The sequence below is a fragment of the Echinops telfairi genome, unplaced genomic scaffold (assembly GCF_000313985.2).
Source record: "Echinops telfairi isolate 266 unplaced genomic scaffold, ASM31398v2 ScPeMD7_8;HRSCAF=38, whole genome shotgun sequence".
In the NCBI taxonomy this organism is placed as follows: domain Eukaryota; kingdom Metazoa; phylum Chordata; class Mammalia; order Afrosoricida; family Tenrecidae; genus Echinops; species Echinops telfairi.
In genome coordinates, this window is record NW_022103905.1 from 13,634,551 (window position 1) to 13,660,907 (window position 26,357).

At 36.0% G+C, this 26,357-nt stretch overlaps 2 protein-coding genes across 8 annotated transcripts in view; one reads left to right on the forward strand and one right to left on the reverse strand.

The window, feature by feature from the left end:
- The window catches only part of PIGB (phosphatidylinositol glycan anchor biosynthesis class B), a 25,762-nt gene extending 20,244 nt beyond the window's left edge, over nt 1–5,518 (forward strand). For all 3 annotated transcript variants that reach the window (XM_045286447.1, XM_045286449.1, XM_045286448.1), the window contains exons 10-12: nt 3,098–3,311; nt 4,658–4,838; nt 5,161–5,518. In XM_045286447.1, the coding sequence (XP_045142382.1) occupies nt 3,098–3,311; nt 4,658–4,838; nt 5,161–5,295 (530 nt within the window). In that variant the 3' untranslated portion in view covers nt 5,296–5,518. The remainder of the gene's footprint in view (nt 1–3,097; nt 3,312–4,657; nt 4,839–5,160) is intronic.
- Nucleotides 5,501–26,357, reverse strand: part of CCPG1 (cell cycle progression 1) — a 44,129-nt gene continuing 23,272 nt past the window's right edge. Inside the window, exons 3-12 of one of the 5 annotated variants that reach the window (XM_045286444.1) lie at nt 25,854–25,974; nt 23,544–23,617; nt 22,511–22,721; nt 20,562–20,657; nt 18,293–18,547; nt 15,850–15,903; nt 11,745–11,866; nt 8,620–10,028; nt 6,171–6,268; nt 5,501–5,635 (exon numbers count right to left, since the gene is read on the reverse strand). In XM_045286444.1, coding sequence (XP_045142379.1) covers nt 5,619–5,635; nt 6,171–6,268; nt 8,620–10,028; nt 11,745–11,866; nt 15,850–15,903; nt 18,293–18,547; nt 20,562–20,657; nt 22,511–22,721; nt 23,544–23,617; nt 25,854–25,974 — 2,457 coding nt within the window. In that variant the 3' untranslated portion in view covers nt 5,501–5,618. Of the gene's footprint in view, nt 6,269–8,619; nt 10,029–11,744; nt 11,867–15,849; nt 15,904–18,292; nt 18,548–20,561; nt 20,658–22,510; nt 22,722–23,543; nt 23,618–25,853; nt 25,975–26,357 lie in introns of all 5 variants that reach the window. The other 4 variants (XM_045286441.1, XM_045286445.1, XM_045286443.1 and 1 more) reach the window with 4 other exon arrangements.

Here is a 26,357-nt window from a genome sequence, read left to right on the forward strand (position 1 = left end):
ATAAACCATAGTTAGGTAGCCTTCTTTGACCAAGTAGGAGGGGGCTTCAAAAAGCTAATGAGAAAGTTCTGCTTTTAGTTCTACTTCTCAATGAACTTTTTGAAGGTCCTTTATATATATCAACTCTTGTAGACACACATGATATAGGTATCTAACAGATACGCTAAGTCTGACTAATGAACCTATTTGCACATGGAATCTATTAATAAATCAGTTATTTTTTGTCTTGTATATTTGCTTTCAGCTGTTTTTTTTTTTCTTCCTTCAAGCATTTAATTAGAAAGTATTGGAGGATGAGAGAGAGAGAGAGAGAGAGAGTGTGTGTGTGTGTGTGTAGTTAATTTAGGAACTTGGTTGGATTCCCATTCTTGCAAGTACTTTTGAGTTTTTTCAGCATTCTACATGTGGCCTTTTCTTTTCAAAAAAAGTATAATACAGAAGTATTTAGTTGTTTGAATTCTCATCCACAGCCCAAAAGAGTGTCTTTCAAACTTTATAACCAAGGCCCAGTTCCAGTCCAAAAGATGAGATAAAATGATGGGAAGGAGTGAAGAGACCCCCTGTACTGGACAATAATCACTCTTCATTCTAGTCTCAGTGTCCACTGAGAAGAGTCTCTAAAGGACCCCGATGTAGCAAGATTCCTTATCTGCAAATAAAATGATCAGAATGCCAGAAATATATGGGGTATTATCTATGGAATTATCATTATGGAAAATGAAAACATCTTTAACTCCTTAGCAAAGTAGCAAAATGAAATTCTTCACCTCGCAAATCTTTCTACACCCAGCACCCTCATTATCATTCTTAATAGTTCAGTTTCACCTTTTCCCCATATCCCATTCTCCAATGTGTCTATTCTAGAATCAAGCCACCTTTTGTTTTTCTCACTAAAACACTGAGACTAAGTTGGCCCAATAGCTTGTCTAAGGATATCTTAAAATTAAAAGACAAATATGTATTTCTACTCAGTAGACAGTAGTAGCACTTAACACCACATTTTCTATTAATTCTTGTAAAAGTAGCACGGGCCTTTACTCTCCTTAAATAAGTTTGACAGAGTAATATTCGGCTTCACACTTTCCCGTCCTTTCCACTACTTTGAATCTTGCACCTTGATAAGGACTCATAGTCCTGATGAAGTCAAGGTCACCAAACTATGTATCTAAAACCTCCTACAGCAGAATTTGGAAGAACTGCTTCCTTTTCCCGGCCTCTCACATTTCCACCTTTGACAGTTGCAGTCTTGCCTCTTGCTCTTGCTTGTTTTTGTGGAACGTATTTGACTTCCTTCTCGGACTGATTTCCACCCTTTCTACATTCCAGCTCTCACGGACTCTGAGGAGCTATGTTTGAATACTCTGAAGGAGGAAGCCAACTCTTGAAGGCTCTTCTTCTGCACTCAAGTCTTTAGATGTAGAGAAAAAGTAACTGGGGATGTAATTGATTTAATGTCTTTTAATACTAGCCTGCTAAGAGTGATTTGCTAAGAACCCAGTATACTTTAAATTTTTATAAAAATAACAAAAGCTTATGTCACAAAAACATTAGTGTGTTGTGCTCTAATCATCTACCCCATTTCACAGAGGTAATGATTAATACTTTTTTTGCAATTCTTACAGAAACGTTCTGTAAGTATCTTTTGTAAGCTCAAAAAAATAAGAGCAAATGATAGATTCTGGGCTATGTAGCATTGAGCTATTAAGCATTTAGTCACTATATGAATTACTGTATATACTCGTGTATAAGCTGAGTTTTTCAGCACATTTTTAATGCAGTTTTTGCGATAAAAATTAGGTGCCTCGGCTAGGGTGGGCATATACTCAAGTATATACAGTAACCGTGTCAAAGCAAGAGTCACTAAGTGAAATGAAGGGACCTATTTCTGACAAGTAGTCAGCAGAGTTCACATGAAGGCCTTGTTCTTAAGGAAACCATGTGAGTTGCTATGTGGGCCCCACAAGTGCAGCCTCTTCAGTATGGGGAGGGGAGTCCCATATTGGGCTTATTACTTTTTTTTTAAGGCATATTACTTTTGTGGTAGGGATTATCATTTTCCAGTGTTCATTCATTTTAGAATGAGTAAGAAATCCATCTCTATATTATTTAAAGGCATAATTATAAGTAGACTTAACTAGATGGCAACTATTATGGTCATGGTAATCACCATGTAGGTAATGTGATAACCATTACCTACCTCAAAATTAGAATCTCTTCTCAATGACTGAAGGTCCTTGGAACCTACATTGCATTCTACACAGCATTTTACCTGGAACTCAATTTTAATAATGTTTACCTCCACATGATCTAATTTGGAATCTACTGCCCACACCACTATGCCTCTAACGCCATAGTCATTCCCATAGTCCATTGCCATTTTATACTTTGTTTTTCTTCCCCCACTTTATCATTCTAAGTACATTTCCAATTTATAAAAAACATTTCAGCATTCCAAAGCACACAGAAATATTGTGAAAGAAAAGGAAGTTATTAGTCTCTTCCAGAACAAGATCTAGGCAACCATTCATATACTGACCACTGAAAATCTCCCAGCAGCCCAATGACCTATTTTTTCTGAGCAAGCACTCTATTATGTTACCCAGAACTACTGGGGCTCCTCTATTCATGCTAATACCTGGAAGATTAAAACAGAGAGGAGGTAGATAAAAGGAATAAAGCAAGTTCTTGTTTATCTAGCAACCACTAGGTACCAGGTCAGGCACTGGACATGTATTTTTTTCTATTACTTGGAAAAAAACACTATTTGCCCATTTACAGTTGGGGAAACTAATATTCATTCAACTGAAGTAGCTCGAGCCAGAGCTAGAATTCAAACGTGTTTCTTTTGGCCTCTATATAGCTCTATGTTCTTTCCAGTATATGTCAATGGCTTTTTCTAGAAAAAGCTAAGACCTGGTTGGCAATAAAGGTAGTAGATGGTCAGGGAAATTATGACGGTTATTTACTGGTTATTTTTTTTGTTTGCCTCTACCATCACAGTGTACGTTATCAAATATGTGAGCCATTAAACTTATTTAATTGTTAAGAATACAAAATATTGCAAGTGTCACAGGTCCATGTGTGCATTTTCATATAGGATACTCACTAAACCACCTGAAAATTTGGAAGAAACCAGCTGTAAGTTTCCTGCTTTTATCAAATATGCTCCTCGCTCTCTACATTGGATTAGTTCATCAAAGAGGTACACTCGATGTCATGAGTCACGTTCAAGAGCTCTGTAACAAGAGTCACAATAAATCTTCAGCTTCAGTATTTGTAATAATGCCTTGCCACTCTACACCTTATTACAGGTAATCAAGGGTTTTCTACAGCATGCTATTCAACAACTTAAGAATTTCTGTCTAGATTCCTGGAATTAAACTAATTGATCACTGATCAGAATCACTCAAGATTTATTTATTCAGCGATAGATTTCAAAATTATTTGTCTGTGTCAGTGAAAATGACACACCACTTTTAAATGCCTATGACTTATATAAGGGCTGAATCATTACATATGCTTTTATTTGATAGTGTTCTTAGTAAAGATGAACTTATCATTGATCTTACTACAGTTCACATTTGACATGAGATCTTGTACACTACACTACTTTGGATTACTCTGAAGACACGGGATTTTAGTCCACATTTACCAAAGGATGGTTGCCCTGGGCTTAAAAACTGTTTTGTTTTGTTTTGTTTTTAACCTCTTTGCACATCAGTTCTCTCATCTATAAAAAATAGGAAAATAAATTAAATGTTTCTGAGACTGCAATATACTAAAACTGACTTAAACATACAGCGCATTGAAAAACTCACTTGACCCTATGTTTTATATTTATATGTAAGTCCTAATTTAATCTCCCAGGTTGCACATTTAAGCATTTGACTTAATTATCAACATGGATAAAACTTTAGGGGAATTTAACACATTTGGAATATTCAACTGAATCTCTAATAACAAACATTAACAGCCAGTTTGGAAAATTGTCTATTACCAGCCACAAGTTTGAGGGCAGACCTGCAGGTATTTCTTCAACTCAATAATCTCCTACCACCTAACGGTGAACATGAGAGCGGCAGAGTCAGCTCTCTCCATGCTCACACTGTCAGGAAGAGCAACTCGAGAAGTGCCCTGATGCTCTCCCCACCAGGGCGCAGTGTTGGTATCGTAGGCGTTATATAATTTCTAAGTTACCTTACACTCTTTTCTGAGCACACATGGGAAATGTTACTCAGTGAACATGCCATTGCTCTCTATTGTCAAACCTTCTGTTAAAAAAACAAAAACTTTTCATCTAAGAATGGATACTATCCCTTGCCATAAACGTCTACCCTGATAGTAAGCAGTTTACCTGGTTCCAAGGGCCATTTAATCCTTGGAAGAGCCCTCCCCACCAAGCTGATCCCTGATCTAGTTTCCATTTTAGAGTAGCCTTTGTGTTGAGTGCAGACTTGTAGGGTATGGAGGTGATCCTGATGCTACCCAGCTACATGGTGTGGAAAGCATGCTCTCCATCTCTGAGCAAACAGCATTAATTAGAATCTGTTGTACCGATTCAGACTTCACATTCTGTTCTATGAAAATGAAATATCTTAAGAGTCATTTAATACCTTCTTTTTACTCCCTGTAACTAATCATAACTTTCTTTTCTTAGCCACGTTCACTGCCCACTTCCAATGAGATTTCTCCAATGTCCTCCAGACCTGACTGGAAAAACACATTATCTTGATGAAGCAGATGAATTTTACCTAAACCCCTTAAATTGGTTATATAAAGAGTTTCACAATAATTCATCATTGCCTACACATTTGATCATCTTCAGCACTTTAGAAAAGGTAAGTAAACATGAAAAACTCAGTATTTTTAATTCACTTTAGGTTCAGCGAGTATTCAGGTTAACAAGACAACATAACCTTTTTATGGTCCCTTTCAAACTCAATATTTTTAATTGTCTTTTCCCCAGTCAAAATCAGCTCCAGTTCTGTAACTACCAAGGTATGGTATTTACCACACATTTAATACTTTAACACATTTTGTAAAGTTCTATTGAGAAAAGAGTTTGAGAAATCAACATAGGCAATTCTAAAATTCTTCACAACAGTACTCGGTTAAAATGTAGCCTTATTTACTGAATAACTTTTTGTTTTTAATTTCTAGGAAATAAGTGCTTTCCTAATTTCACGCAGCTATGAAAAAACTGCTGTAGTCTTCCACACTCATTTGCCAGAAGGTCGAACTGGAAGTCATATATACATCTATGAGCGGAAGTTAAGAGGGAAAAACAACGGATGAACTTCTGAACAATGCCTACATCTTTCTGAAAGAAACTGACATTGATGGGTGGAAATATTCAGAAACTACCTGCTATAGTCAACACTGTGTAAGATTCATGTAACTAGTACAAAACCACGATGAAACCTTTGTCAAAGAGCACTACTGAGGAAATGTACAAAGTGTCACACAGTACGAAATATATTAATGCAATGCCAGATGTAAATAAAGACCTTTAGTTTTCCTCATGGTGCAGTTTTATTGTTTCTTCCACAATATTCAGACGTGCAAGAAATTTCACGAGAGAATAAAGCCAGCAAGCTCGTAAGGCAGCAGCAAATTCTTCACAAGTCAACGGGCTCTTGAACCCACAAAAAGACAAGAAGCAGTTATAAGTTTATAAAATACAAAAGATGAAATTCCACCACAATGTACTTTCGTCAAGCTCTACTGCAAACTTTAACACAAATATCAGTGTTAATTACACTTTGTCGTATATGATATGAGCTTGCTTTGAGCTCATACACTGAAATTCAGGAAGTGTCACTTCATGCATAAAATCTGTCACATGCCTGGCTTAACAATAAAACTATAGTTGAACATTTCCATTGACAAACTAATTCAGCAAAGCTAAAACTACAGGAAAATGCAGATGAATAAGCTTTTGATGCTTCTGAGTAACGGTATAAAGTCATCAGACTGATGCTTATAAATTGGGGTGGGGGCATTGTCATCTTGATAATCTTAGTTTATCATAGAAAGCATCTGTTTCTCTTACAGTTTTTAAGAACATAATTATGATAGTCAATATTTAGGATCAAAAGGCAAATGCCCCAATTCTATTTCCAGATTTGCCATATATCTTCCATTACTGCGACCATACTTATGCCATTTACCTTCCCTTTTATTAGGCTGTGGCTGAGGGTGCTTCTGCTCTTGTTTTCGATGCCTGGAGTTTTCAATATTTACCATACGTTGCTTTTTATCAGGTCGACTGAAAGCAGTAAACACATTTTTCATCGATGTTAGAGTTAAATTTATTTAAATTAGAAACAAGCTTAATGTTCTCCATTAATTTGCTATCTGAACACTGTAAAAGATGTTTATCTGAAATATAACCCTATAATATGTAGACAAGAAAATAATCATCAGTTAATAACTTTTCTAAGTCGACAAATATAACTATGCAACAGGGAAAAGATCAATAAGTAACAAAATGTGGCAATAAAATAATGAGATGTCCCCTTCTTTTTCTGAAACAATCCCTCTTCATTATGTTCACTCAGCAGAAATGTGTACACTTCCTCACAAAGAATTTTTAGCTAACTCTTCTCACCTCCAATGTTTATAAGCAACGTCTGCATTTGCCCTTCTTCAGTATTTCTGAATAATCAAGTTTCTGTCACCACTTCACCGAAACAATTCATATGGCCACCAAGTTCCCAAGCCAAGAAATGTTTAAAAAACATTTGACATATTTGAATATTTCTCTTAAGATGATCAGATTTTCATCTCACTGTCTGGTCTTATTCCTGCCAGTTTTTCTAGAACCCCATAAAGGTTGGTCTTCAAGAACCTGCTCTCTAGCTCAGAGTACAGCAGTGGTTCTCAACCTTCCCAATGCCGCCACCCTGTAATACAGGTTCCTCGGGTTGTGGTGACCCCCAACCATAAAATTTTCGTTGCTTTTCTGTCATTTTGCTACTGTTATGAATCAGGCAACCCCCAAAGGGGTCACCTCGCACAGGCTGAGAACCGCTGGACTACAGGAATACACACACAGGAACAAGAGGAGTCCCACACCCATGGAATTAATCGCCAACTAACCCTTCTCCACTAGAATGTGAACAGGCACCTCCAACCTAGGATAGTATACACAGTTAAGCACTGAGCTACTAACGGAAAGATTGGAGGTTCAAACCAACCCAGAGGCACCTTGGAAGACTGGCCAGATGATCATCATAGTCAAGAAAACTCTCTGGAGCACAGTTCTACTTGCCACACATGGGGTCACTGAGTCTGAAGTGACTCAACTGGAAGACATAATTTTCAACTCTTAATTCTCCTTGTCCAAAAACATTTTCTGGCATTCTCTATCTTGGTAATGCTATCACTCGGTCAGTGACCTACCCCAGAAAGCTGCAGGGCACTATCACTTTCTACTTTCTACTTTAACGAATACCAATCATTGTTCAAATCTGCTTCACCCTTTCCCTCTAGGCACTATTATCCTAGTGCAATTATTATTTTGCTCGTTTGAATTTGTTTCAAAGACCTTGTTTTCCACCTTCATCTCATTCTAACCCATCCTCCAAGCTGCTGCCAGTAAACTAAAATATTCTCCTACCCCACTTTAAAGAGTCTTCATGATCAATTATTCTGTACATTTCCCAGCACTACCCTGGCTCCTTGAGTGGCATGCCCTATCTCCAACCCTTTGCAAATGCAGTTCCCTATGAGCAGAATGCATTCCCTAAGATTCTTGGAAAGTTTGCATTGATTTACCTCTCAAAAGTGAGTTATAAAATGCAGCTCAACAACTCCATCACTCATCCCAACCATCTCTAGCAAAGGGCCATCATATACATCCTAAGTTTCCTTTCTTACATTGGAGCACGTGTTTACCCACTCTCCTAGCCTGGGAGCGCCTTCACATTACGTGTCTTCACAATGCTTCTTCATTCCAGGCACATGCACTCAACACTAAAGACACTACAGTCGCTCTCATTATTTTATAGACACATTATTTATTCAAAGGGTCAGTTTTATGTTACAGAATAAAGCTGATAAGCAATGGGCAAAAAGTTACATGCAGGAAAAGCACACATTAGAACTTCGGTATGCCAAGTTTGTCCCTTAGATCGTGCCTCTAACATTCAACAATTCTGCCGTTAACTACATTAAACGCCATAATTACGTAGAATGGGCAAATGAAAAGAGGTGGGGTATTAGAATTGTTACATATAAGCTCTTCTAAATTCAGAGTAAAAATGGTATTCACTCAGCTTCCCAAGGTTAGTATATAAATAAAAGCAAAATAAAATTATTTTCACTTAAGGTGATTATCCTTTCATATCAAGTATACTAAAAGAATATTGGCTAAAGAATTTAATAATGTATGTTCTCAACCAATTTTTTTTCAGGTAAGAATTAAATCATCTGCTCAAGTCAAGTTGATGTGTGAAATTTTCAGTCCACATTAGCTGTAATTTTTAAATTACACTTTTTGCTTTATTTTTTCCCTAAATTCTCATAAACTCCAAAGAAACATTATCAAATGATAAAATCTATCCAAACTGTAGATGTCAGAAACTATTATGATAACATGGTGCTATGTAAACCGACCTGGGTCCATATGGAGGGGGAAAACTGTCACCAAGGAAGTATCTATATATATATCCATCCAAATTCTCAAACACTCCATCATTATTGACTTGATACTCCTTCATGGCTTTCAGATAATCTTTAACATCATTAACGAAGTCAACGAAGAGCTTCTGGTCATGTATGAAGACACCATTCAGGAAAAACTTACTGATGAATTGGTCAAGTTCTTTCCAGTGATGGAAACCATCCATTTCTTCTAATAAATATCTTAGTATTAACTGTCTGAATTCTTCTATCTTCACAGGATTCAATGCTACATTAAAAAGACTAACAGATTCCTGTCGGGCACAGTCAAATACATCAGAACAGCCCTTTCTGGAGGAATGATGATGCCCACTACACTCACGCTCAGCGCCGCATTTCTGTGAATTTGTGTTCATTCTAAATCCATCGGAGTGAGGTGATGCGTCCTTCCTTCCCTCCCTCTGCAGAGGAGGGGCTCCATTATTCTGGTTTTGTGTGGTTGCCTTAGACTGTGGATGTATATATCCACGATAAACTGTTCTTGATTTTTTAGCTGTTGCTTCTTTTGTTGCATCAAATCTTTTATTCCCTTTTTCATCAAAGATATTCTTGGTAGTATCTTTGAAATGTCTGAAGGTAGATTTAACTGAATCTGAGAATTTTTTCAGATTTTCCTTCACAGCTTCTTTGGCCTGTTTAATTTTTTCTTTATGATGTCTCACAAACTCTTTGGTTGAATTTTTCATTGCATCGAATGTTTCCTTAACTGAACCCAAAAATGTTTCCTTTGACTTATTTTTAGCCCTGTAGTTTCCTCTGCCCCCTTTCTTTTTTCCATCAGTTTCTTGTTTTACATTTTGATCTTTTGCCTCAACATACAGTCTTTCCCACAAATCAGAACGCTGCTGTTCGAAGTTCAATTTCTGCTCTAGCTCAGTAAGTCTTCCACGTAAGGTTTCTATTTCCTTTTTTTCAATCAATACATTGGGAGAGTCTGGATTTCCGTATGACTGACTAGCACTTAACTGCTGAAGTTCCACCTTTAAAGCAATGGTTAGCAATCGTTCTTTGTCCAGTTCCCCCTTAAGCATCTTTGCTTCCGCCAATAAAGTTTCCCTTTGATTAAGAAAGGTGTTTGTTTTCATCTTTTCCTCTTCCAAATGTTGCCTCAGTTTCTGGTTTTCTGTTACCAATTCACTACCTGTTCCTCTATTTTCCAATAACCTAATCTGTTCTCTCAGTTTTCTTAACTCTTCCTGCAATGAGCACAAGGTTTTCTCTTCTTTCTCCAGAGTTATTCTTAAAAAGTGATTTTCTTTAGCAAGGCTCTTCTTCTGAGTTTCGTAAGACATTTTCTCTGTCTCTGTAAGGGTCCAGCACCTTGCAAGGTTTTCTTTCAATGACTATTTTGAAAGAGAAGAAAGAAATATATCATATTCTTTAAAAGCTAAATTAACTTTTTTAATATTTAAAAATGTCCCTTAAGTTTTATCATTTTTATTACTGAAAAGGCCATCCTCTGGATAGTATTTACAATATTATAAAAATTGTAAAAACCAAGAAACATATGCAAGAGAATACATAACATCACACTAAGACAAGAATATACTGGAAGAATTAAGTTGGAATAATTAGAGGTCATGTTATCCTCTAATTTTATCCCTAATAAGGCTTTTAAAGAGAGATCACATAAAAATATTTGCTGGTGTTGAAGCCACTCAAAGTGAGGCGAAAAGAATACAGCCTTCCTGCCCTGGTGGCACAGTGGGTTACACATGGACTGCTGAACTGCTGGACTCAATCGTTCCTGAGAAGTTTCTGGAGAATTGAGGCGAAGCTAAAGGCTCCTCTGTTGCTTGGGTAGGGAGACTGTCTTCTATAAAAAGTAAAGCTTTTTTTGACGTTAGGCTTCAAAAACCTTATTGGTAATCACCTCTGGGTAGTACACCCCTGAAAATTAATCTCAATAAACAGTGCTACTTAAAAGATCCTAGTTGTGTGTACATTAACATTTCTAGGGTTGGTCCATGTAAGTCATAACAAGGTCTACAAACTCTTTAGAAGACAGACTGAATCTTGGTAACATTATGACTACTTTCCAGTAAACTTCTGAATCACAATCCAGATTACCTATTTAACTCTGGAATCATCACCCCAGACAGAGTAATCATGCTCAATCAGGTGCGTACAATTTTACTGCAGTTCAAAGTAACCCTCACTGATCTTTCTTTCAATATGGCAAAAACATTAATCCACACCAGTAGAAAATTAAACAATATGTTTCATCAGCTTAGTAATACCACAAATGTATGGACAAAACATTATTTAGTCAGTTAAAATATCTTAATGTATGAAGGCAACAAATGTACAAATGTGCTTGACACAATGGATGGATGTATGGATTGTGATAAAAGAGTTGTACAAGCGCCCAATAAAATGGTTTAAAAAAAAAACTTAATGTATAAATCTGTAAAACGATACTTAAAACTTAGCTTACTTTATCACAGACATTATGGTAATCCCATTTGAATCAGATCATCAATCTAATTATAAGTCTTTTGAAAAATAACCATCCATTACCAGTAAGAGTGTTCCTTCCTTACAACTAATGACAATCAAGAAATTACATATTTTAGTGTCTTTCATGATTAAAAATAAATTCAAAAGAAAAGGTAGAAAAACTAAAAAAGACTGTTTTGCTGATCCTTGTAAATCTGCTGGACGTAGATAGATTTAATGTAGGAATGTCTACCATGTTCCCCTGCTATCAGAACAAGAGGTCAGAGTAGAAAGAACTGGCTAACCTTTTCACCACATCAGGGGAAGAACTTGGAGAAGTTAGAAAGCCAAACACTCTTTTCCTAGACTGATAAAAAATTATCTATTTAACTGTACGAACAATATTAATTGTAGCTTAATGGTTAATATTTAAGGCTTTGAAGTTAGAAACTTGAATAAAACCCAACTCTTGCTAGTACACTAATAAGAGAAATACTTTATATGACTTATGACAGTCACTGAAACACAGTATGTTTATTGACTTAATAATCTGTACTGCACTTATACCCCCAATCATTACTGGCTACAGTTATTTTTCTTTATTTTTCAGTTTTACATACCTTATACTCTACAGAAGACTCTTGTCCTTGTTGACACTGAGAAAGATAATCCTTCACATCACTCAATTCACCTTCATGTATCTTTTTGACCAACTGCTGATGTTTCTGAACCTGAATTGTACCTAAAATGAAGAATTTCATTGGGACATGTAACATATATATTATTGCCAAGGTTCTACTCTATGAACAATTAGATGTGTAAAATTAAATATGTAATTTAGTTGTGAGTGTTTTGTCAAAATATCCATTTCACAATTATATAAAAGTTCTGATTATATAAACTGAGAACAAGTGAGAATTCATGGCATCATTCAAATAGTGATGAATGTTAACCATAATAAAAACCAGGTTGTGTAAGTTAATTTATTTTGTAGTTAGCATACAAAGGACATTCAAGCCATCATTATCCTTTGGACTAAAATAAGCCACTTGTACTCCCTAATGAAGAAAATACATGTGTGATGTTTGGTGCCTATTGAGTAGCCTATTAAAAGCACTTCAGGTTTTTTCTTTGAGGAGTGGGTAGGAAGGAGGAGGATTTTCAAACCATGTGTTTTTACAAGTCCACAAGGGAAAATCAAAATAAGCTTTTTTATCATTGTATTTTACCTAAATGATAGACACTTTCCCACAGAAGTCTAAAAAGTACCGCAGGTAAAAGAACTGGCTAAACACCATTCTCAAAGCCAGATTAAAAAAAAAAAACAAAAACTGATAATGGGTAGCCTTATACTTATAAATATCCTCACATACATCAACCAGGTTGATAAAATTCTTAATACTAACCTGAACATTAATAATAAGGGGTTTCAAAAACTGAAGGGAAAAATTGAATTAAAAGGCAATAGAATTTTTTCACAAACTTTTTGAAGCTCTCTCGTATACCTCTAAAAGTTGCCATTAGCTAGCTTCCATAAGCCTGGGGTCAGCTTGAGTTGTGGCAGAATAATACTCATCTTTCATGACTCCATAGAAAGGCATCAAAAACAGGCCTATCCCAGCAGTGATAAAGGAATCTTTACTAAGCGTCTCTGTATTTGCACCCTAAAACTCAAAATGTTAATTTGCCAATGCATGCTGTTCTTATGCCACTACAAGTTTCATGCATAACCTCATTTTAAAAATCTATTCATAAGAAATTGGGCAAAATGTATTTGCCAAACTGTTACATGCCATTACATTAAAACATCATAGATTTTTGCAGTTGATATGACAGCTTGCTATTTCTTTCTTACTATTACATTGTGGGGGGGTTTTTTGTTTGTTTGTTTGTTTACCTTTCAATATCTCTTGAAGCTAGGATTCAATTCTCCAATTTATAAAAAGCATTAGGAAACTTCTTTTTACTTCTGACATTTTCATATCAAAAATCTAAAAATTACTCAAATATTTTCAAATGTTTAAATATATGTTGCTTCCAAAGCAGAAAATTTCTATTTCAAATTATTTACAGGATGAAATCCTTTGCCCATTGGAAAATAACCAAAAACTGTTGAGATCTGAATTCAAGAAACATTAAAATATACTTGATGATTGTCTTAATATCATCTTTTTCTTAACCTTGAAATTTCAGTTACAAAACTCTGAAAGTTTTACCAACTCCTATGAATTGAATTTTTCACCTAAAAAAGTTATGGTGAAGTCCTAATTCCTATACCTGCAAACATGACTGCTTGAGGGGCTAGGGTTTCCCTTTCCATGCTATTAGTTGACAAAGTTATACCAGAATATCTGGTTTCTTTTGTTTTTTTCCCCACCACCCCTTCTGGTTTCTTAAAAGAAGCCATGGAACACAAAATCTGCCCAGGGCTACCAGAAGTTGGAAAGGACAGGATCTTCCCTTAGAACAGGAAGCAGAGTCCTGCTGTTGCCCTAAACTCCCTAAATTCAATCTGTTAAGTCTCCAAAACTGTAAGAAAAAAATATATATACCCCACCTGAAAATCAGATTTAAACTCCTGCCCTAGCCATTAGTCTGCATATAGGAGAACAAAGCAAACTGAGCTCATCACCTATTTACCATATATAACCGAGTAGTAGCCGACCCGAATATAAGCCGAGGCACTAATTTTATCACAAAAAACTGGGGAAACCTATTGACTCGAGTATAAGCCTAGGGTGGGAAATGCAGCAGCTACTGGTAAATTTCAAAATAAAAATAGATACCAATAAAATTACATTGATTGTGGCATCAGTAGGTTTAGTGTTTTTGAATATTTATTTCAAAGAAAAACAGTAAACTAACTCCGTTTAAGTGGAAAAGAGAGTCAACAAAAATATGGTATCAATAACTATACACACTGTTACTGCATGTGCTGCATTACTACAAACGCTGCCTTACCGCATGTTCACAGTGCAGCTTGTATAGTTTGAGGCTTAACGCAGGCTGATGATATTCAGAATGTGAAGACATGACTGTTTGCATAGCGCAGCCAGTGTTAGGGTTTATAATATACATGCTGTGTTGTGTACGCACTGCGTTACTGCATGCGCTGCATTACTGCATACAGTGTTACTGCATATGTATGGGAAGTGCTAATGTAACACATGCAGTAACAGTGTGTACACAACACAGCATGGATATTATAAACCCTAACACAGGCTGCACTAGGCAAGCATAGTCAACAATGGGTCCAGATAGGAGTTAAAAAGAAAGTAAAAAACAGCAGACTAAGTACTGTAAATAAACGTACTGTATACCCAAGACCAGAGATATACCAGTACTTGTATTCAGCAATGCTTGGTGGAACAAGGGGGAGTGACCAAGCACGGTAAGACTGTAAGGGCTACGTCATTGGTCACAGGAGAAGAGCGGGAGAAGATGAGCAGCCGTAGCAGACATCCATCTGACAAGGATGCAGCGCGCCCCAGGTACCGGCACACAGAAGCGGGCAGGTTCTTGCCCAGTACGACACGGACAACTCAGAGGCTGCCGGCGAGCAGGAGAAAAGAAAGGCGGTGATAGCAGCAGTCATCCGACCACCCTCCGAGGCTGCAGGCGCGGCAGATGAGCGGGAGACCGGAGAACACCCGCGCTGCACGGGAGAACAGGTAAGTGGGGACTCTGACTCGAGTGTAAGGCGAGGGGGGGCTTTTCGTCATAAAAAGTGTGCTGAAAAACTCAGCTTATACACGAGTATATAAAGTACTTACACTTCTAGTAAAATCTTATTCTAGTAGTGCCCTCAATTCCAATAAAACGGCACACTCTGGAATTTAATAAGCCATTAATGTACCAAATACTCAACCTTGAAGTCCTATTTTTAATTATTCTTTTTCCAGTGTCTCATATTACAAACTTCTATTTTCACTGTCACTAGGGTTGTTAAGGCCCCTATCAATAAAAATCTAAGTTAGTAAACTGCCCTGACGATTCTACTTTGTCTTGTACCATTCCACTCTCTTCACTTTTCCTCTAAAAATTAAACCCTACTACTTGTTGTACAATATAACAACATTCCACTGATTTCAACCTTACATTCCATTGTTCCTAAATATCCAATCAGCTGTAGTGTGGCCAGTCGTTTTACCACCTCCAAACCCAGCTGAGTAACTCACTTAAGTAACAATTACTTAAGTAATTCTTATCTAAAAATTACAGCAAACGACTGATTATGGAGTGCAATAACTAGCTTCACAGTCTAAGATGGAAACTCCATCAGCTCTGTCAATATCTTGAAGTGTTGACATTACGCCATATCTAAGGGAAGGAGTGTGATACCCTTAGGTAGTGACCGTAAAAAGCTAGTAGTCACTCAGGGAGTTTTATATGTTTTTAAACCAATCTCATGACTATATAGATAACACTGTATTACACAAACTTTTCACATATTAAAAAGATTAATATGAAAAAGTTGAATTAAATACAATCATTAAAGTATATTTCACAAGTAGCCAAGAATTTTAAATAATAAGGAAATACATTTTAATTTTGAAAGCAACTCGAAATCAATTTTTCCAAAAAAAAAAATATTTAAAAGGTCATGCAATTGGGGAGGTTTTAATGTAATTTGGATGGAATTAACAATGAAAGTCAATATCCAATTTTTATTAGTAAGGGAAAATAAAATGGTTAAAATAAGACTTTCTTTGTTACCACGTTTACCTGTGTGTGGGGGAGGCATCAGACTCAAAAAACACTGATACATGTTTGTTCCAGCTATATAATAAAATAAAATAACATATTTCAAATCAAATCTCATTATAATAAACTTCAAGGGAGGATACAAACTGTAGTATCTAAGTAGCAAATTAAGGTAGCCATCCAGCAAGTGTCTAAATAGTAAATGTAAAGTTAAGAATAAACACATTTTACTGGCTTCATTAAGTATTGTCTTTATCAAGTTTGTTCTAACACTACGTATGTTGAATAAATGTCTTTTCCACCAATCAACAAAGAGTACATGTCATTCTTCCACCTTTGCTGTCACATTTTTATGATGACACTATAGAAACCTATTACACATGCCTGCAACCAAGGGGTTAAGCCAATAGAGTATATTCAGATGTGATGCAAATGTGGAAATTTTATTCATTATCTATTTTCCTTGTTACTAATCTTTGAGAGCGGCTGGTGCATTTAACCTAAGCAACTTACAACTAATAAATTCAGCTTCTTAAGCTTTAATAAACTGAACAATGGTCATTAGCATAATATCTAAGTATGGTAATTACCATTATAAGATAATTACCTTATAATATGATAATCAATGCAATGTAAAATTGAGAGGAACACAGGACTTTTTCAATGGGACTGTTAATTCAAAAAACCACAAACAAAAGCCAACAAAATGATTATTTAGTGTCACCATAAAAAAGGAAGGGACTTAGTTATTCAGCACTAATGTCCCAATTCCTAGAACACTGCCTGTGGTAGAGCAAGTCTTACAACATAAATAAATAGATGTTCAATGAATGAATGAATGAATGGACATTATACGAAACTATAAATGAACATGCCAAGAATTCTACTCATCCCAAATACTTACTTTTTAAACTCTTAAAAACCTCCAAAACTGACATAGCAACCACAGAACTGCCACCCTTGGTTCCTAAGACTTTAAACCTTTACAGGGGAAGACTATCTCATCTTTCCTCTGTGGAGAAACTCCTAGTTTGAAGCTGGCCTTATTCAATGTACAACCTATGATGCCACAAGGGCTCCTTACTAGCTAATGGATATCCTCAATCTAAAGAATATGTTTAAATAAACAACCTCACCTGGTGGGTTTTGCTAATTTTTTGCACAGAGATAGGGTTAGGTCAGTGATGCAGCAACATATGTAGAGTGAAGAGGGGGAAAAGAGTGTGCCCATATTAATGCTATCCTGTTAATCAGTAAAAGTTTGCTAACTTTACATATCCAATTATGTACTAAAGTTAACAACAAATGGCCCTTAATGGAAAGTATGCTAAATAAGTTTTTCTCATTGTTAGCACAACCACTTGTTGCGAGGAAGTAGCAAGACAGGACTATTCAGAAAACTAAACTAGATTTGTGAGGCACAAAAACCCAAAAAGATTATCGAGACCTAAAACGTGTGTGTAGACAAAACCTTAACACTATCGTTTTAGTGCTCCCCCATCAAATTCTGAAAGAACAAAAAGTAAATGTTCAGTTCGCAAACCCATCTACCTTTGTTCAACATATACCTTAAGTAAGAGATTCAACAGAGGCTCTTAAGTGAAAAGACAATGTGGAATTCCTTCCTTCTCTCACCCAAGACTTTTTAAAAAGTGAATATAAATAAAATTCCATACACGCAAACACTAATAAGTATTACAATAAGGCTAAATTACAAAGCAAATTAATTCACGTGAATCGTGAAAGCAGTAATGAATGCTAAATAATGTGATGCTTGCAGAAACTAAAAGTAAAAATACTGAAGACTAATGATTGTGACATTTCAGAAGTTAACTAGTGCACCTGGGATTTAAGTTACCACTTTTAAGACAAGTTGGTTATAGTTTGTAGCTCTAAATTAAGATGATTTTTAACAGCTTTATTAGCACTTCATCCACATATCACACAATTCAATATTTCAATCATATCAAGAAGAGTCATACAATTACCACAATCCAGTTTAGAACATTTTCTTCTTCCTTGTATTATTTGTGTAATTTTTTAAACTGTGGCAAACATATACACAAAAAAATATTCTTCAATTCAACATATTAAAATAATGTGCTTCAAAGTATTTCAAATTTTTAATCTTGTCTTTTTTATTTAAAAAAGTCATAAACATGTATTTTAAATAATCTTTATATTTCCTAAAGAAATAACTACTCCTTTATTCACTAAAAACAGCTGTGTGATACAAGGAGCCTTTACCCTCCTTTTCCAATGAGAAAACTGAAGTTCAAACAAAGAGGCTGAGTTTTCCAAGGTCACCTATTATAATGATGACACTGGAAGCAGAGAGAACCCCTCAGAGTTCTGGTTCACTTCTATAATGGTCATTGAATCAGAATCGACTGACCAGCACATGATAACAAGGAGGTCTACACTACATTGCCATTGTATGCATAATAAATTTTTAAATACTTACCATAGAAATGTCCAAATCCCATGCTGATTGCAATCACCAAAGCAAGTACAATACACTTATTAAGACCACTACTGAACTGGTGCTTATGCAAGTTCTCCACAAAGCAATCAGCTTCTTGTTCAGCAGAGGGCAACTCTTCAGACTCTGAAGTAGAAACAGTCTTCTTCCTTGCACGGCGTCTTCTAAAAGCAGGACTGGGCTGATGACTGGTTTCATCGCTACTTGACTCGTCCCCACTAGGTTGAGCTGAAAATACTATTTGAAAAAGAAAAATGTAGGTACATAAGTACTAAAGTCTTTAGAAAAGCTTTCCTAGTAAATATGGTATAAAATTAATATAATCCCTACATGCCTTTTTACAAGAGACAGCACAAAACAAACACCACAAAAAGGCAGATATTTGCATTTATCAACATAAAGCCAAAACTTGACTTCGCTGTGATAGATAAGAATCCTGATCACATTCTGGGGGGGTCTATCTTTTTTTTTAAACCACTTCTATAGTTTGCATCATTACAACAGAGAACGATCTCTGAGGAAAGTATTTTATAAAATCAAAAGTTGCTTTTTTCTCAGTACCTTAGACTTTTAAAGGTGCAAACTTGCTTCCGTCTATATGGTAAGAAGAGCTAAAAGAACAGTAAAACAGGGCTACCCTGTATCAATCAAAACAGGGCTACCCTGCATCAATGAAGACTTGAAACTGACAAGTTCTCTGGAAACATCAATTATGTTGAGTACTTGTGTTCTTTTTGACCAAACATTGAGAAGAGTGGTTAAAATAATCAGAAACAATGCTAAATAATAATCAATTATAAATGAGTAATATATAATAACAATAATAAATAATGCTGGGGGTAACAATAACAACAATCATCCATTCTTGTAGTCTAGTAAATGTTGTTATCAAAACCTTTCAGTTTCAAACAAAGGTAACTTTACCTCAACCATTTAGGAGAGTACACAAGTAGTTTCTGTGACTTACAAGGTATAAATATCAAAAGTCATCCTTAGATTTATCTATTGTCTAGTTTCGTTTCCATCCTATTAGGCCACGATCAAGGCTAACGTGCTTTAGTTTTAATTAACATGTTTCCAGAAGTCATATGAGCCCTTCCCTTCGACTGCCACTCTTACTAGAAGGCTATTGATTTTACCCTCTAGTAAATATGTCAGCATGAGGAAGTGACACAACAGCTATCTCCGAAACTAAGGGCTAGTCTGATGCTGCTGCTTTACAAAAAGAATAGTAAAGAATAACACATAGGGAAGAAAGACTCCACAAGAAATCTCAAGTCCCAGGAACATATCTGCTGGAAAAAACAACTTTCCGTTTGTTTAACTGCATCATTTCTTAAGAACGGTCAACATTAACAACTACGTTGGCACAGATTAGATCACTCAGTATGAGTTCCACAGGCAGGCCAGTTAGAAGAAAAGAAAAAGCACAGTATGGACAAAGGGTGAACTTCAATTCAGTACAATGAACTCCTATACAACAAACATTCATGCCTCCAAAAAAAGCTAAACAAACAGTTCTTCAGAATACAGAATTATGCATGCCACGAGAAAGCTGGTGCTCTGGGTTAGGCAATACTTTTAAAAGATGCATCATGGAAGACTCCAGTTAACTTCCACGTAACAACAAGCAAAGACAAAAGGCACTACTGGCTAAATAAAAAGTCCTAATATTTAGCAACACAAATGCCACTGAGAGATCTTTTAGTCATCCCCCTTGTGCCCATCGGGTTTATCTGGTTATTCATGAGGACTAGTTTTTCCAAGATGTCGTCGCCTCAGCTGTGAGGTTACGTTTCTTGGACAAAGAGAAAGAAAGGAAGGCTTAAACAAAGCATACAGAGGTATTTAAGATCATGGATGGAGTATTTAAGTCAGATTCACTGACATGTATAAGTAAACGTAAAAACAGTCTATTTTCTTTAAATTTTCAATTTAACATTTACACATTGCCTTCATTATATAAGTGAACAAACTCATATCTCACATAATGCTTCCATCTTTTTTAACCCACACACATGATAGCTGAAATATTTTTGCTTAAAGTCTATCAGAGCTTAATTTGATCTATAGTCCAAGATGCAAGCAAGGCAAAGGCATGCAATAAGCTTAGCCAGCTGTTTAACAAGATTCTGAACACCTGTTGAGAGTATCACAAACGACAACAGGTATCTTTAAAGCATGAAGTAAGTAGTAAATGTGACTAGGCACACTCCGCTCTAGAGAAGCTGGTCAGATTTAGTCACACCACCTTGGAAAGCGAGTTGGCTAGGAACATGATGTTTCAGCTGATCAGCCCATCCCCTTACGCATTCAGGAATCTTCCACAGGTTCTCCCACCACCTTTCTTTTGTGAATAAACAGGAAAAAAGATGTATAAAGCTTTATTATAAGAATAAAAAGGGAAAGAACTGACAATATTCCTTTTAAACATAATATTGATTTCTGTACTACATCAAAATCTAATAATGATCCCTTTTAAAATTAATATATAGATACAAACTTTCCTACAATGATTAATTTTGCTTTCTTGGGAGAAGAGAGAGTCAATATGGAAGGAAGGGAAATGAGAATGTTAATTCAACAAACTGCACATTTCCATAAACCAAATTTAGAAGAAAAATTTTGAAGTTGAAAATCTACAGATTATACATTCCCAAGCTTATTTGCTGCCCTCCTTTCAGGAAAAAAAAATTTACTCAACCCTGCCCTAGCAACTAAAATTATTTTGTTCTCTAGTCCGTAATTCAGAATTCAGTCCAGGTATCTGCTTTTGCAGCCCTCCTGGATCATTCCAGTGTCCCCCCAGGAGACACTATCACCCACTCTAGGAAGCATTGCTATAGACAAAGAGGAGGAAAGGAAAAAACAACTAAGCAATGTGTAGTATGAAACTTTTAAAAATGCAGGGGGTAAAAACCGGGATAAGGGAAATACAACTAAAAACGTTAGGCAATTGGTGTACATCTTTAACGTAGTCCAAAATTTCACCCTTGATTATTTTTTAACATTTTGTTTACTGAAACAATTCAACGAACTAAACATTCCTCTTAATTGCTTCATCAAATTTCCTCGCAGGAAGTTCTAGCTCAGAAAGGTGATAAAAGGCAGACCGGGCTTTAAACTGTCCATGCTCCTAAAAAGTTCAGCGTCAGTCCGTCAGTTCCTCAAATGCCTGGTTGGCCACCTTTGTGCTCCTCTTGCTTCACTGTGATTACTTTTTCTGGCCACACACCAAAAAAGCAAACTCACTGCAGGAGTTGATTCCAACTCACGACAACCCTATAGAAGGTTGGACCTGGTTTCCAAGATTTTAACTCTGCTGAGGGAGAGAGCCTCATCCTTCAGCCCACCGCGTAACCACTGTAACGCCAGGGCTCCTTTCTTGCCCATAGATCATCTCAAGTTAAACTAATAAGTATAGTCCTTAAAAAATTTTTTAAAGTTTTGAATATATGGCATAAATCCAGCCCTGAAGAATAATAAAATTTGATGACCACAGGTGATTCTAAAATCAATTATATTAAGGATTCTTAAGTAAATGTAGTATGCAAGTTATTCTGGCCAAGAATAAAGTTTAGCCTTGATGAATGCCAGATGAGCATTTGAATAATGTATTCATAACCAACTACTGAAACATTACTGGAAGCCTGCAGGGGAGAAACCTTCATGAAATTAGATAAGGATCTCTAATTGATATTTTTAATTTAAAGTGGAATTACAGAAAGGAACTCCAGTTTGGCTGATTCTGGTTGCCAAATGTAAATACTAAAGAACGATACATAAGAATGCTGCCCGTTACTTCTGCCAGCAGATCCTAGAGGTTCCTTGTTTTCTTCATCAAATTAGGACATTCTTAGAATCATTAGGTTTCTCTCCCATAATTTACCCTCACGTGAATAACCATGGGTTAGTAACCATGAATTACAAATTCATGTCTTAAGAAATTTCCCATAAACTTTATCTAAATATCTGAACATCCATATTGCCTAGAAATATTTGTGGAAGATAATGAGCTCAATAACTTGCTTTATTTTTATGGCAAAGGGCTGATACCTTCTAGGTACTACAAAAAATTTTTTCTTAAAGAAATTGTGCTTTATTTAAAAATATTCAAAACTTGACATTTAGGGTTAGGAACACAAAATGTGGTCATGGAAGTCTCAATGAGTGTACGAGTAATCTTTATATAGTTCTTACCAATTTCTGGCGGAGAGAATGTATATTGGCTGCTGGAAGAAGAACCCAAATTAAAGTCTTCCAGGTTCTGTGGTTCTTGAACAATGAGAGCTGCTGCTTCTTCCTGAGTTCCAATGTCTTCTAAGTTAGGCGGCTCAAGGGTAACAATATCAGAATCATCACTGACAGTTCCAAAATAGACATTGTCTTCAGGTGCCTTTTCTTCCTCTGGCTGAAGAATTATAAATTTAGAAACAGTAAATGAAACAATTACTTAAGGGGTTTATATCTTCTTCATAGCTCAAAGTGTTATGATAGTTTAAGGTTAAAACAGAAGACATAATTTCTACCCAGCAGGAAAGTCTTGTGCAGGGTAGCTCATGGTTTGTTTAGCTTGAAACCACCACCAAATCCTGTGGCAAATGGAAAATCAGACTGGGTGGTACGTTTTCTAGCAAGCTGCAGCCACTGACCAGCCTATCATAGCTCCCACTGACCACAGGAGGGACAGTTCACTGCTCTCACTAGTCCTGTGGATTTATTTGTGTATCACTCTGTAGTCAGGGAACCCATAAAAGAGTAATTTAAATTTTCTGGATATAAAAGGCCTTCAAAAGGTTTGCGAAAATTTTATTATCTTTTAATTCCATTTTCCATTAACTTTTTGAATCCCCCTCGCACATGTAATAAATTTCAACAGCCACATAGAAATCATCTGGCTATCTAGGTTTATTAAAAAGTAAAATCCAAAGGAAAGGATTTAATTTGCTCTCAAATTTTAAGATATGAATCCTAATAGCTTAATTTCCCAATATAATTCAAGAATGTAACTTACTCCACTCTGACCAGGACCACATTAGCGGATCCTAGACAGAGGGAGGAAAAAAATGTATAATAAAATTCAGGCCTCCTCAGAACAATGAGACCAAAAGGGCAGCATTTGGACAAAAACAAAGCTCAGAAGGCCCGGAAGAAAAATAGAAAGAAACTGGGAACACAAGCTGTTTCTGAGTAGTATTGTTTATCATTTATCCAGAATAAAATACAAACTTACATCAAGTGCTGACTTGATTTCTTCCACAGCTGTATAGGTGATTTCTCCCACCATTGTTGTGCAACTCAAACTGTCTAATATAAAAATCATATCTTAATTTAAAATATTGTTTAGTTTTATATTCTACATATAATTATAATATAAATTTATAAAATCTAATCAAATGTCAAATAACAATTACAATGGTCACTATCCTCTTGCTGAAAACATCACAGTATTCCGAATAGAATTTTTTCAAACTGTCAGGGGTTCATTTCAAATATTAAATCGAATTCAAGACCAACAACTCAAATCCAAATTCATTTAAGTCAGTAAAAGCTCTACCTTTTGATAACAGTGAACTTTGTTTATACGGTGTGTGCATGGGAAATCCATTCACAGATACCTGGTATTCTACTTCCTAAATCCCAAAAGGAACTATTTTTCTAATGACTTCCAATACCTAGTAACACAGGAAACAAAACTATAGCTGCAGATATTTATTAAAAAATTTTTGAACCATGACTCAACATAATGTCATTACAGAAAGTTACTTAAGTATCTACTTTAAATAAAAAAGGTACAAAAGAATATAGTGCTGGAAATACTGTACTTTTTATTTAAAAAGCTATACAGTGTTAACAAAAATAAAAGTACTAAAACAAACATAACAAAACCTATGAACAAAAAAAACATAAATTGAAATGATGGTAGCACTTATCTCCAGATGAAAAAATATTCCATTTCTTTTGCTTATCATTATAGGCTTTATATATAGCTAGAATATTAACTTAAATTGGAGATAAGGACTCTTAAATAAAGATGTTAGGCCCAAGGACTCCTAAGGAAGCATGAAAAAGTTTTCATATGTGAGTATATGTACTTTTTAGGAGAGACCATCCATAGATTTCAGAGTCTCAAAAGGATCCCTGAGCCACAGTATTTATAAATCACTGCTCAAATGAGAATATTAATCAACATGCAGGTTAATAAAAAAAAAAATCACCAAATAGACACACACTATTTCTGGCCTCTGTACAACTATTTTATACCCAAAAGAAAATGCTGTCTCCTACTTTAATTTTTTTTAAGAACAATTTTAAGAAATTTAAGAACAATTTCCATTTTACTTCCTTTCAGGTTTGTTTTTCTTCTGCTTCCAATCTTTCCATAGGCTTTGGAAGAGGTTGTGAGACAGCACCTGCAGGTCTAAATTGGGGGAGAGGTGTTCCGTCCCTCTGACCAGTTCCTAAGCACCTTGATGAGAATGGCACAGCTCACACAATAATAATGTAGCTTCAAGAAAACATGGGACACAGTTTCAATGTGTGTTGAAGACACTTTCTTTGGAAAGGTCTCTGATGGCTGCCGCCTCCACTATGTTTCTGATTAGGAACCTCTTAATGGCCCTTTCTTTGGGCACACAGTGGTCGCAGCTCGTGCAGCAAATAGGATACACTTGGCTGCGGCCTTTCTTAGTACAAACACTGTTACACCTTTTCTTTGTCATCTCGGAAGCAAGGAACGTGAGTGAGAGTGCTACTTTAAATTTTAATAAAAATTAAGAATTTAAATAGTAAGATGAGCATGGGACTCAGCACCTCCCTACATAATGTGGACATCAAATTCCTGAGAAAGATGTCAAATATGACTCACCAGCTCAAATATGAGTACTCAAAAACATGAGTTTAGTTAATCTCTTTTGATAATTAATAATTTTGTATACTAGTCTTAATAATACTAATAATGACAAGTAAATATAAATTAAACTGCCACAAAATTTTTCATGCTAAACCCTATATTTTGTCATAGGTTACATCTGTACAAGAGTAATAGTATAAGGGTATCTGAAAGCCCAAGTATACACAAGTTATTGACACTGATTCAATTCCAACTCATAGCGATCCTATAGGACAAAGCAGAACTGTCTCTGTGGGTGTCCAAGTCTGTAAATCGTACCCTAAGCAGAAAGCCTCATCTTTCTCCCAAGCAGCCACTGATACGCAGAGACGGAGTTAAACTGGCAACCTTGCAGTTAGCAGCCCAACATACCTCGCTCACTGTGCCACCAGGGCTCCATAAATATATACATGGAAGTTTCATAAAGTTTGTGGGAAAACCTCATTATCTTTATATCCCATTTTCCCATGAACTTTTTAAAGTCCATTCATACTGACTGCAAATCAAAACTCCTTGGGCAGGTTGGTGCCACTGGGTTCTGCAGGCTCAATCCACACTAAAAGCCTAATTCTTTAGTTGACGTGTACTGAGGGATCACTTAGATGAGCTCACCAATGTCACTCACATCAAACCATTTTTAAAACATCTTACCTCCATGCTCTAACTGGCATGCTTGTAGTTCCTCTTGATCTAAAACTGAACTCTCTGGAGTCACCTGCTGGCTGTCACTGACTGCACCATGTTCCGAACTCACCATCTCTATATCAGACCCCTAGGGAAAAAGTAATAATCAACTTATTTCCTATTCGTTACTCAAAGCTGAATTTGACGACCATAGATTTTCCATATTAAAGTCTCTGATGCTGCCATACTGCAAAAGGAACCTACCCCAAACCCACTACCTTCATGTTTGCTCCATAGGGTTTTTAAAGCTGTATATCTTTATGGAAACACATTGCCCCATCCTTCTCCCAGAGATTGGTGGATTCACATCAAAGTGTAGGATACAGACACATTTTTCCCCTGATTTGGTTGTCCCATTTTATTTTTTGTTTTATTAGGAGCTCATACAACTCTTATCACAATCCATACATACATCAATTGTGTGAAGCACATTTGTACATTCATTGCCCTCATCATTCTCAAAACATTTCC